Source organism: Phialemonium atrogriseum, assembly GCF_030411735.1.
Source record: "Phialemonium atrogriseum strain 8032-3 unplaced genomic scaffold QBC33scaffold_3, whole genome shotgun sequence".
NCBI classification, from domain to species: Eukaryota; Fungi; Ascomycota; class Sordariomycetes; order Cephalothecales; family Cephalothecaceae; genus Phialemonium; species Phialemonium atrogriseum.
The window spans coordinates 1306245-1318538 of NW_026848140.1; the positions used below are offsets into that span (position 1 = coordinate 1306245).

Below are 12294 nucleotides of genomic sequence, written 5' to 3' on the forward strand. Positions count from 1 at the left end.
GCAGTCCGGAACACGCAGCCGAGATTTCAACAGGAAACGGCCGCTAGCTAGTCCGGCCGTCGGCTGTTCTCGTTGGTGGAAGCAGTTGGCATCAGGGGTTGGCGAGGAGTCGCCCATGGGGCGCTGAGTAAGAACCCACGTGGTAGCGAATGGTGCGGCCGGAATTGCAGCTCGTGAGGGGTCAGGGGCTCTCCTATAAAGAAGCGACGTGCTTCCTTCGTCGAAGGGTATTTGGGTGCCGCGGTCGAGTATCCATGACGGCGGAAAACCATGGTAGAGCAACAGCAGTGATCGTGTCCCATTCAGGAGACCAAGACCGCCAACCGATGACGAGCCGGGGAAGATGGTAGCGATATTGTGAACACGCCCATGGGAGTATCCTCCTTGATGTCTTGCCGAACCCCCAGTCAAGGCGGACTTGGTCACATGGGCTTCTTCCTAGTCCCAAGCTTGCCATCTGGCGACCTGTTCTGGCCGAGGACGCTGCTGAATCACTCACCGATAAGTAACCATTGTCATATCCGTGAGACCTGGCCCTTTGCCAGTCTGCCCATCTGGAGACCACATTCGCCAAAGATGAGTGACTGAAACGACTCCCTGGTCACTCGCCCCTTGCACGACAGATATTCCAAGGCAGCATGTTCTGCACTCCTGGAAAGAAATGGCAGCCGTTAGAGAGAATCTGACTATACTGGGCCCTTCGATTCGCCCGGGTTCGGTGCCAGGAGGAAAGCGGAGGGGAATTATTCCTATTCAGACGTGACGACTAAGGGGCAGACCAAGCGGTTAACAGCAGAACATCCAGTCTCCCGACGAACCTAATGAGTCGAACAAGAAACGGCACGCAGCTCGGATTAATAACCCGAACACTTGTCCCCTGAAAGCACATTCCGCCCAGAATTCTTACCTAAGAAAGAAAAGGGGTGTCCGGATCCAGAGCTCCGACTTACCTTGGACACTACAAGATGCTCCATGTAAAAACGTCAGAGCAGGTAGCAGAGCGCTACGACTTGACTGAGTCAACTCTATACGAATCCGTATGGCCTGATTCCGAAGAGGGACTGCCTAGTTAGGAAAGGTTTGGGTTGACCGAGGGAAGCTCAGCCCGGCTAGGGCTGAGCCACCAGGAAATTGATTACAGGGAGCGTCAGATTGCAATGAATAGGGGTACGTCCTAAACAAGAGAGACCTCAGGGGCAAGGTGCTGAGTAAAGCCTCGGCTGTGCTTCGATGGACGGCAGAAGGTGGGGATAGGGTTTTGTTGAGCAAGAAAGGTCAGAAGGAGTGTATGCTTGATGAAGCAAGGGAGGCCAGGGGCCGGGAATGTTGTAAAGGAAAAGGACCAAAACGACCCATCACTTTGACAGTTGAGTCCTCTAGGAATGCTCCTCGAAGTTGTAGTTGTAGCGATACACATACATAGCCACGAGCCACTCTCACGCCGAAAGAAAGCGGCAGTATCAGCTGAAGCACCGACCTGGATATGTCTAGGGCTTGTCCAAGTTCCCGGGCTATCACTCATCCTCTCTTGGCCTCGCCACCTACTCGCCAAATGGCTCGCCAATGAACGTCACCATACTTGCTCAGGCATGTGTCACGAAGCCCGCGATGTCTCCAATCGAAGCCCAATGGTCAAGCATTGGTCGATACAGTACAAGCTATTACATTAGGTCTTGGGGATCGAGTTATTCCCGAATCGGCCATCAACTCCAACCCTGCCCACCCATCCGGGAGGACCACGCCAAGTCGTGCAGCAGCTATGCTGCCCCGGGCTCGCGGTCCGCCAGAAGATCTCGTCCTCGTCCTCGACAGGATGAAGGGCCACTTGCCGTTCTCCCAATATTGCGTATGTGTATGGTATGTGAGTAAAGGTATCTCCCACCGTCCCCCAGCCGATTTAACCAATTAATATATATTTGTTGGAACAAAAAGGGAATAAAAGAGGAGAGCCCACCGTCCAATCCCTCTATAAGCGATAACCCAAACAAGGAAAAATAAGCCATCGCTGATCTCGCTAACCTCACCGACCTGACCCTCTTTTTTTTCTCGTTCCTTTCATATCCCAAATAACTTTTCCACAGGGGAGAGGGGGGAACTTTCCGGATTGCACGGTCTCGAAAGTTGGGGGCACGGGGTCTGCCCCGGCCCCTCCCATCCCTTGGATGGCAAATGAAACCAAGTAGCTTCCCTCTGACCATAGACGTCGGGGGAAAACTTCACAGGGAATAGCTGGTCCCCACGTGCGAATAGGCAAACAAGTCCATCTCCAGCCTGTCAGTGTCAGGCGACATGCCCAGAGCCGGGTCCAGGGCCGGGGGCGGCCCTGCGGCGGCGTAGGCATGCGGGTGGTGCTGATGATGATGTTGGTGTTGTTGGTGTTGTTGTTGTTGTGGTTGTTGTTGCTGGTGGTGTTGGAGGTGGGGGGAGTCCTCGACCTGCGACATCTTCAGCTCCAGGTACTCGGCGTGTAGCGACGCGTAAGCCTTGCTCAGCACGTCGTTGTTCTGCTTGGCCTCCTGGAGCATCGCCTCGAGGTCCTTTATCCGCTGGTCCTTGCGCTCGCGGTATGCCCGCTGCGATGCGCGGTTCTGGGCTCGCCGGCGCTGTTTTTGGAGTTTGGTGGTCAGCAAAAGGGGTCTCAGTCATGTTTCTCCGTTTTGTTTTATACATCTCTTTTCTCTTCTTCTCTGTCCTCGGCAAACGATGCCAAGACACCTCCGGCCGGGGACCCGGGGCGGGCCCGGAAAGGAAACGGCTAAGAGGGGACAAGATGGGATGATGATAGACTTACCGAAAGGACCGACGGCGGGGCGTTTTTATACCGGTTCTCCCGTTTCCGCTTTGCCGCGGGCTTTTGCGTCTGTGATGATTCCTCTTCCTTCTCGGAACTAGAATACATGCTGGGGATGTTGCTAAGATCTGTCCCGTACGGCATGTCGTACTTTTTGGAAGGAACGCAAACAACGGTTAGCCCCGTGGGTCTTTCCAAGTTTCTCGAAGAGAGGGGATAAGGGGAACTCACTGGCGACTCGGCCGGGCTTTGGGATTCTGACGTGGTTGCGTCTAGGTACTGCTCTACGTCACCGTAGAAGTAGTGGAGAGAGTCGATTGGGGGCGGGAGCTCGAGGAGAGGATTGATACCCTCCATTGCCGGCAAAGGTGACACGCTGTAATAGGATGCTTGGCTAGGTATGGTGTGTATTGTTTACTTCAACAAGGGATCGATGCAGTCACTCAAGTTATGGAAATAGTGCAGGGGTTGGTTATAAGTTCTCCCTTATGTGTCGCAAGTCAGATCTAGAGCGAGTGGGTTCGGATTTGAGGATGGCGATCATGACGGGAAAGCTGGGGGGCAAAGAGCCTTTTATTTATTTGGCATTGGACTAGGCATGTGTGTCTGGATGACGGGAAGGCGGGTAAGGCAAGTGACAACTCCGCCGATATCCTCCATCAAGATGTTGGATAGTAGGTAGTAGTACCGCCAACACGGAGCGAAGTGTGGCTTTCGCGATGCGGAAGCATGGTGTGTACCTCCCGGGCCTGCATGTGCTGTAAGGCCCGCCCACACCAGACAGGGATCCAACAAGGTACCGCATGGGTATCGGTGATAGTCGATAGTCGGGATGGTAGGCTGGTCTGACATGTCGCACACGCACGAATGAATACACACGACACACCACATGGCGCCCATCACCCAACTGCAGAGTGTACGTTCCCCTACCGCTCTTTCATGAGATTTTCAGGACCGCCGAGCGCAGCGCCCGCCACCACCTCCAGGACCACCCACCAAAAGGTGGTCCGGCGCCTAAGCCCCCCCCCTTCCCGGGCGTTCGGCAATGGTAGGCCAAGTTTGCGGCGGCACAGAAGACCGAGGAATGACGCAAACCGCCTTAACGCCGATGGTAGCGGCAACTTATGAGGGTGACGTCCTGTTGAGGTCAAAGGGCGTGACCAGGGCAATCTGATAGATGCCCATGGTAGGTAGGTAGATACGAATCCGGAGTGCCCGGTAGGTACGTACATCTGTATATTGCGCAGGTTCTTTTTCGGTGGCATGGATGTTACCTCTACCAGCTACACGTGACTCCCTTAGGGTCGCAGATCAGATCAGCTATCATCGGTTAAGCTCGAACCAGAGTGCACGCAGGCAAGCACACGGAAGAGGCTCAGCCATTGGAACCTCCCCCTGCCCAAGTCTTAATTGTAGTCGTTTTAGTCCCGATGCCCTAGTGCGAGGCGGGAAGAACACTCATCAATGTCAAGCCCATTCAAGCTGGGGCGAGCTAGGGGGTGAACTAGCAGGTCCCTGAACGGGCGCTGATCCGGGGACGAGAGGGCTTAGCGGATGGGGCCTCTTCGTATTGTCCCCAAAACCCCAGGGTACTCCAAAGGTGCCCAACCTGTGAGAGTGCAGAAACAGTCCTGCCCCTTTCGCTCCGGAGCCGTGTGCCTTTATCGGAAGCTAGGTGTGTGTATCGCGTCGGTTGCGGGGTAGGTAGGTACCTAGTCAGCTATCGAACCCAAGACGTCCTTGATCAGAAGCACCCATGGCAACATCCGGCAGCGCGAGTCATACAGGGCCTGATAGGTCACGGCTGCGGTACCTTCCATCCCCTGCACGCCACTACCCGCCCTCGACTACCCATGTATGTACCTGGATCTGATAGGAGTTGCAGACGACTGCCCACAGTTTCGACACGATGGAACCCCCCATGACCTGATTGATAGCCTCATCAGATTTGTAAGGTTTGTAAGGCAGTGTACACATACTCGAGCTCTCTGGTTGACTGGTGAGGTGGGGCTGTGTGCCGCGGGTTCAGGGCTGGCCCATCCTGCATGGGACTTGTGTTCTGTGCATGTTCATTCGTGGTTATGGTGTTTCTCCGCCCGCCCCTTCGGCGCTTCATTCGGTACCTACCCTGAGCCATGACCCGTAATTTGCGCCACCCCCAAACCGCCAGAGGCGTTGTGTCTGATAATGGCGACTTTGATTCGAAGTCTGGCAACCTCTTCGCTTCAGCTGACCGTCTCTATACTTGCACAGTGATCAGGACGGGAGTTAGGTAGTAGCCTCGTGTGCGCTGGTGGTTCCCCAATGCGCGCTTGTGCATAAAGATGCAAGATGCGGGGCCCGAGTTTGCTACGCCACAGGGCTTGGGTTTAAGCTTAACCGGTGCCGAGCTCTGCCAAGACCGCCTTTTGGGGATTCTGTCCAATTGGGAGGCTGGATTTCCTCCATGTCTTGTATGTCTCTTCCGCCTTTTGGCTTTAAGCCTTTGTCGCAGAATTAAACCCTAGAGAATCTCGACGATCTCGAAGCAGGCTCTCTCTAGCCAAGACCCTCATCTCTCAAAACCCTGCCGCGTCTCATTGCATTGCGCTGCCACTGCCCTAAAATGTCACCCAGCTCAAACACGATATTTGGTAGTGATGCCTGTGTCAGGTCGTCTCCCACTAGCTTGGTTCGGTTATTTGGAATCGGCTGTGTGCATACGCCAGTACGGGTACGTAGAGATGGTTTGTGGACATAAATAGCCATTCGTTCATAGCAGGACCGCCTAGCCGGAATAGTCGTTGTTACACAAGAACCGCTCCGGCTTATGGCCGAACTGGACGACAGTCCATGGTACCGGAACAAATTCTAGTTGGCGCACCGTCTGCCTGCTTTCTTGGTCCCTGTCCGTGGATGTCTCCGGGCTAGGCCTGTTCTAGGTTCTGAATTGGTCTCAATGGTCTGATCGAGTATTATTTCCCCTTCACAGTCACAAGTAGTGACTCAACTGTCATCATATTTCGCGGGTATCAGACCCTGGGTCTTGCAGAGACACCAGAGTATGCATGTACCTATGTATCGTCACTGCCACAGATGGCGGGATGCGAATGAGACCTTGAGAACGCGGACTTGGCCTGATGACGTAGGGCTAGCTCCTTTTCCACAAATGTCATCGTAGCAGGGTTCTCAGATTTCCAGAGCAAGAAAACGATACTCGTTAAAGCCGATGGGCAAACGGCAAGGGAAGGGGGTTTTGACCCAGTACCGGGGCGTCGGAAAGTGGGCGAGAGAAGAGAAGCTTCGGCAAGCTCAAGGGAACCCCTGCTGCAATTGGTCCGCCGCATGCCGTACGCTATGCAACCAAATCACAGAATCCCTGCAATACCCTGCCTCGTCACATTTACCCGGTGCTCTGAGTAGCTCTTCAGCGGTGTGGTTAACAGTTTGGAAAAGCACTAGGCTCAGCCATACCGAAGCCTCTTTCGGAGAGTCAGTTCTCAACGTGAAATTTGGCCTGACGTCATCACCAACCCATGCCCATCCAGCATGTTCTTCTTCCATTCGTCCCGCAAATCCGGTCAAAAATGCCGGGATTTGCGTCTTCAAATCCCGGGACTACTCCGTAGATGCCGGAAGTGGCGAAACAAGACGTGGTAGGCAGCAAGACTTCCCATGTCATTGACTCGATACGTGAGCACGAAGTAGATCGTCGTTCTGGTGACTCGTCATCGGCTGGTGAAGGTGAGATCTTGCCAGCCTGGTGCTAACGGCACCAACGGCGACCCCGGCTCGAGTGGCGATCCCGTTCGACCTGGAGTACATCATCCTGACTTTGCTTCTGGTCTCTCGAGGCTTCTCATGCCTTCCTCAGCCTGGACCACGCCTGGCGAGAATCCCACCTTCTTGCTTATCGCAATGCATTGCTCAAACATCCTCCGGGCTTCGCCGGCATCGCCGGACAAGGCCGCGATATCGCCTAGATTGCAGAGGGAGACTGCACAAGCTTCGTCGCACTCGGGCGTCCGCAGCTCGCCTTGTGTCTCGGTCGCGTGGAAATTGGCGTTTGTCGCCCAGCGTCGAGCTGTTTCGAGATAGGCCTGGTGGGAATCTGCCGGTAAGGCAGACTCACTCGTGGATGGCGCTCTCTTAACCAGGCCCGCTGTGTCCAAAGCCTGGAATGGAATATGAACAGGATGCTGTGCAAATGAGGCCGCAAGATTGTTCACTGGAAGTCATTGTCAGCTATAGGGCAAGAAACGAGAAGAATGCAAGAAAACCACTGACTTATTACCGCGCTGTGGCATGGATCCTGACAGAGCCTGAGAGCTTGCAGGAAGAGCGGAACAGCGAGGTGGAATTGAGACCTAGACTCATAGCTGTGGCCAAGGGCTGGAATATCCAAGTTAGCAAGGGAGATGAGCGCTAAGGAAAGGAGAGATAGGATCACGCTCACACTCAAGGGCGCCTCCAATGGCTTCTGAAGACATCCAGTCGCCTTCACCCTCCTTTAGCCCTTCGGTTGACCGCCGACGTAGTTCTCCTAATGCTGTCTCGACCGCCCAGATCAACCGTTCATGGGCTAGTTCATTTTCTAGCATATGCTCATCCGCATACAGCTCGCCAAGCTTGACGCTAATGCCAATGGCTTTGCCTAATACTCTCGTCCGCTTCCCCCATAGAGTTTCCGGAGCTGGAATCTCTTGGCCCGGCTGTCCGGGGGCCTGTGGGGATCCGTCATGTGGCGGCGCAGGGGCGGCCAGCTTTGATGCGGTACCGTCTTTGACACTCTTCTCCATCACCTCGACCCAGCGTTTGCAATCTCTGAGCAGTGCTTCGAGGACTTTAGTGGCGTTGGCATAGTTCTCAATCTTTTCCAGCCACGCGGCAAGTTGAATCTTGATACCCATGACGTCGTCGGAAAAGGGGTCGAGGCCAAACTCCTCACATTGCTGCAACGCCGTCCTGTAATACTTCAGGGCACGTGGAGGGTCCGGCTTGTAGTTGCTGAAGTAGAGGGCACGCCGGAGTGATTTCGCAATTGGGGCCGGATATCGCGTGAATTGCTCGTGGTAGAAGTAGGTAAAATAGAGCTGAACGGCGTAGATAATTGCGCCGACAGCCACCGCAAGACTTAGGCGCATGTCAGCATCAACACGCCGGAGTTAGCCGGTCCGCCGTCTCACGTACCACACGAGGGCCAGAACAAGCTCCTCTGGATTTTGTCGGAAAAGTGTCCTGAGACTCTGGCCTTGGAGCGCGGTGCGCAAGTTTCGGAATCCTCCGCCCAAGACCGCAAAGAGAACCTGACGCAAGGTGGGCCTCGGGGGAGGCGGTGGGCGTGGTCGCTGGCCAGCGGGTTCAGCAGGATTGCTCGAAGTCGACTGGAATCGAATTTGAGGGTTTCCAATAGCTAGAACTGTGGCTACTCTCCGCAATTGAAGTCTACCATATTGCACTTGCGGGCCTCGACATGGTGAGAAGCAGACGAGCTTCGAGGCATGGAATGAACGCAATGTCTGTCGCTCGGCGAGTCGATAGACCGACATGCTGAATGCCAAAAAGCCAAGAAATTAGAGTAGCACGCCGAACCTCCAATGTTCGAGTCGGCTCGAAACGTATGATATTCTTGTGGAGGGAAGGTTGGACTGACGTCTTGAATTCTAATTTGCCTCGGCACACCCTGTATGAGCTGGTGGTTAGTTAAGTGCCTCAGGCACTAACTAAGGTAACCTTAAATATGGCGACAGTCTTCCAACCTTGAACCCATTGGTTTAGATGCCAAGATTTGAGGAGGAACAATATATTGAAGTAGGGTGTATCTTCACTTGTCGTTGACTCAGCTCTTGGATAGCATTTCCCGGTCTGCTGCCTCCATTGTCTAAAAGCATCCGTAGCTTCAACCAGCCCAGATTGCAGACGATTCCCTCATAACTTCATTTCCAAGTCGCATCTATCATGGCTGGGAAGTTTGAACCCAAGGTGGCCGTCCAACTTAATCCGCCAAAGGATGACCCCATCTCTGTTGAGGAGCTAGCCAAATGTGATGGTGAGTCCAACCAGCGATTCGTCTTTGGCTTTGGCCTTCAGGGGCCAGGGGGGCAATGGCAGCACTTAGCTCAGACTGAAGCCGCTGTTTTCTTCTTCTCTTTGCTTTGAGCCTCTGGTTGCACTGGTCCTCAAGTAATAGCTGTTTTTACCAAGTTTCCAAACTGACAGTGAGGATAGGCAAGGACGGAGCAAAGTGCTATGTTGCCATAAAGGTATCTTGTCCTGGACCTACAACCCCCCCTAGGCAACGTGTTACTGAGTAATCTCGTGTCTCCAGGGCAAAGTATATGATGTGACGGGAAACAAAGCCTACCAGCCAGGCGGCTCTTACCACGGTATGACAACATTCTCCCCATCCTAGCTGTGGCATTGTTCCACCATAACCATATTGCTCTCCTGTCTATTTGCTTCTCATTAGTCTCTATCTGGCAGATGCTAGACTGGTTCTTGTGACTTTCTCACATGTTTCCCTGACCCCCTTGCGGGTTCGCCTCTTTCTATCTCAACCGTGCTCTAACCTAATGTCACAGTATTTGCTGGGAAGGATGCCTCGCAAGCACTGGCAAAGACATCAACCAAGGCAGAAGATGTGAAGCCGGAGTGGAGCGATTTGAGCGACACAGAGAAGAACACATTGAATGACTGGGTGACTTACTTCTCAAAGCGCTACAATGTTGTTGGCAGAGTTGAGGGGGCGACAAACACAGAGTAATGAATTATTATTCTTGTCTTCTATGGAGTAGGAACTGATGAATATCTCACATTTTCTCACTTCTACTCACACTTCCACCTGTCTGTTTTTTTGTTCACCGCCCCAGCCACCTGAAGCAATCCTATTCCATCCAACGCCCGACCTTCCTTGCAAAATAATGACAGAAGCCCACATCTGGAGGCATTGCTGGCCTGCGCAAAACAGCCTGCAAGAGACAAGGCAAGAGACATTCGAGTCGGTCGCGCCTTCGCTAAACTTGCCGGCGCAGATTCATTGCTCTAGGTCTCGAGGGCTATATCCTCTTTCCGGTCACATCACCACCACCCTTAACCACCCTTATCCAACGTCGGCAAAGATAGATATTTGATACTTCTTCAATGTCGGCAAGCCGTCGGCGCTACTGACATCTTGCTAGAAATATCATTTTACTCTTCTTTTACTATTCTTGAGATTTTTCTTTGCTTGCCAGTTCCAACCGGCTACATCACACCACATCGATTCACATCTCATCACGTTCCTGCCAAGTTGGGACACCTCACAACAGCGACTACTCCAGATGATTTACGGGCTTCATTAGAGGATATCCAGCATCTAAAGTCAGCATTCTCTCCCCATGGAGGAGACCAAAAAGGACGCCAGTCCTGCCCCGCTTGGCCGCATCCTTGACCGGAAGATTGAGTCGAAAGGCCTTGCCGAAAGTTTCTCTGCCAACATCAGCCGCAAGGGTACTCCAAGGAAAAATCGCGCAGGAAAATCAGTGAAGGCCATTGTTGAGTGGCTTGAGAAAGCAGGCGGGAAAGTCTCTCATGGGCCCGAGGCCAAGGGGAAACCCGGGTCTGACAAAGGCTCCATTTCCATTTCCAGTCCCAGTTCCAGCTCAAAGGATGCCGGCGACAAGCAGCATGGAGTCCATCATGAAGCCCAGCACGAGAACCCCCCTGCTGGTCCTGTAACCCCTTCGCCCAGGCCACATCCTTTTGCGGAAGAATACTCCCTCACTCTCCTAAAGTTCAAATCCTACTTCAACAACCGACCATTGGCTAGGTGTCTGGACCATCTAGAACAAGATTTTGCTCAGACCGAGAAGAAACCCGGCTCCTATGTTCCTTCAAAACTTAGCCAAGAAATCGGAAGCTCCTCCGAGGGGAAAGGGGGGGATGGGACGAATCCACGTCATGTGCGTGATCCGGCTGAGGTGACGGCATTCTAGGACAATGTCCGAGCCCAGCTGCGGGACGATGATGACGAGGGGGAGACCAAGTTCAAGGTGCAGCCACGGCTCAGCCTGGAGGCTCAACTGCCAAAACAAAGACTTCCGCTCTTCTTGAAGCCCAGGCCATTCCCAATAACTCCACAGGTGCAGCGAGAGTTGCCTGTACCACCACCACCAACACACAAGGCGCCTCCTCTGCCATGCATGCATCCCAAGTCCGACTCCGAACTTGAGAATCCTATGTTAGTCAATGTCGATGGAGGTACCATGGAGATGTACCCCGAGCCTGAGCTGCCTCCCGGCGTGCAGGTAGGGCTCCAAACTCGTGCCCACGGCGACAGCCTGCAACATGCCGCCAAGATCGACACCGGCCCAGCCTACCTCGACCCCGGGCATGTCCTGCGGACACCACCAAGAGAACCACAACTGCCCCTTACGCCGCAACAACAGCCTGCCCACACCTACCACAACACCTACACCCCTGCGCACCCAGCCAGGACCAGTCAGCAAAGGCGCTACCTCTCCCCAAGGCCTGACTCCTTGACTCCCCCAAAGCCCCTAAAGGAACGGCGACTGCACGCCAACATTTACACCCCAGAGCACATCACGAGCACCTACAGCCAACCAGGCTACCCGACCCCCAGCCTGACGCCCCCCGGGCGACGACATCCATCGCAGTGCCAGGGACAGCGACAGGCTCCCCACGAACAGCATCAGTCCCCACAACCACGCCACCAGCCTCCATACCCCCATCCCCACCCCTCCACCAGCGACTGGTACACCACCAGCCATAACAGCACCACCACCACCCCGCCGCCCTCGTCATCGCCACCAGCCGGCTCCGACTCAGACTTCAGACCGGTGAGCTACAGCCACATGACGATAGACGAGAAGCTGGCCGTGATTGACGCTTTTCTAGCGGAGGAGGACGACGACCGACCCACCAGAGCCAATGCCGGAGCCGCTGTAGCCGACGACGACGACGACGAGCGGAACAACAACAACAACCACCACCACCCGGCGTTGGGGACGCCGTCATGAGCGACGCCATCGCGGATGTGGTGGACCGGATGTTGCTGGAGCTTGATGCCGACGCGCGGCGGCGGGAGGGCTGATGATGGGTGGTGGATTCGTGTTTCGGAGGGGGGAGGGGGGGAAGGTTGAGGGGGGTTTCATCAGGGATTGCAGCGAATGGGTTGCGGTTTCGGTTTCGGTGGAGGAGGATGAGGGGCCGGGATGTGGAGAGCCCTATCCTGAAATCAAGGCTGGAAGGGGGTCAGGGATGATTGACCAGGCCTGACCATACGAGGTCCTTGCCACGAAGGAATCAATGTTGTGCATCTTGCCATTGGGGGGCTGGGAATGAAAGGTTCCCACGGGGGAGATACCTACATCGCTGAGGGTACCTAGGTAGATATCTTATCACCTATTATGGGTCCTTTTCCGACAACAGAGATGCAAGATAGATACCTAGGTAGGTAGTTGACCTGGAACGCCTTAGATTATCAATCTAGGAACGCAAAGCCCACCGAGTCTCGACGTAATCGA

The 12294-nt window shown here is 54.3% G+C and overlaps 4 protein-coding genes across 4 annotated transcripts; 2 read left to right on the forward strand and 2 right to left on the reverse strand.

Moving 5' to 3' along the window:
- Positions 1 to 1869: 1869 nt before the first annotated feature.
- Positions 1870 to 3432, reverse strand: QBC33DRAFT_235264 (uncharacterized protein). The gene is made up of 2 exons (XM_060422867.1): positions 2792 to 3432; positions 1870 to 2603 (listed from the first exon to the last, which is right to left on the reverse strand). The coding sequence occupies exons 1-2, from the start codon at positions 3146 to 3148 to the stop codon at positions 2217 to 2219; spliced, it is 744 nt and encodes a 247-aa protein (XP_060287393.1). The 5' UTR covers positions 3149 to 3432; the 3' UTR covers positions 1870 to 2216.
- A 3162-nt stretch (positions 3433 to 6594) lies between these two features.
- Positions 6595 to 8319, reverse strand: QBC33DRAFT_444632 (uncharacterized protein; the record flags this gene model as incomplete). The annotated part of the gene is made up of 4 exons (XM_060424284.1): positions 6595 to 6998; positions 7058 to 7162; positions 7227 to 7903; positions 7961 to 8319. 4 exons carry the CDS (start codon positions 8317 to 8319, stop codon positions 6595 to 6597), a joined length of 1545 nt encoding a protein of 514 aa, XP_060287394.1.
- Positions 8320 to 8517: 198 nt separating this feature from the next.
- Positions 8518 to 9564, forward strand: QBC33DRAFT_235284 (cytochrome b5-like heme/steroid binding domain-containing protein). Its single transcript, XM_060422868.1, has 4 exons — positions 8518 to 8819; positions 8999 to 9033; positions 9099 to 9156; positions 9352 to 9564. The coding sequence occupies exons 1-4, from the start codon at positions 8729 to 8731 to the stop codon at positions 9531 to 9533; spliced, it is 366 nt and encodes a 121-aa protein (XP_060287395.1). The 5' UTR covers positions 8518 to 8728; the 3' UTR covers positions 9534 to 9564.
- A 391-nt stretch (positions 9565 to 9955) lies between these two features.
- On the forward strand, positions 9956 to 10847 carry QBC33DRAFT_235286 (uncharacterized protein). The gene has a single exon (XM_060422869.1). The coding sequence runs from the start codon at positions 10147 to 10149 to the stop codon at positions 10741 to 10743; it is 597 nt and encodes a 198-aa protein (XP_060287396.1). The 5' UTR covers positions 9956 to 10146; the 3' UTR covers positions 10744 to 10847.
- The last annotated feature ends 1447 nt before the right edge of the window (positions 10848 to 12294 follow it).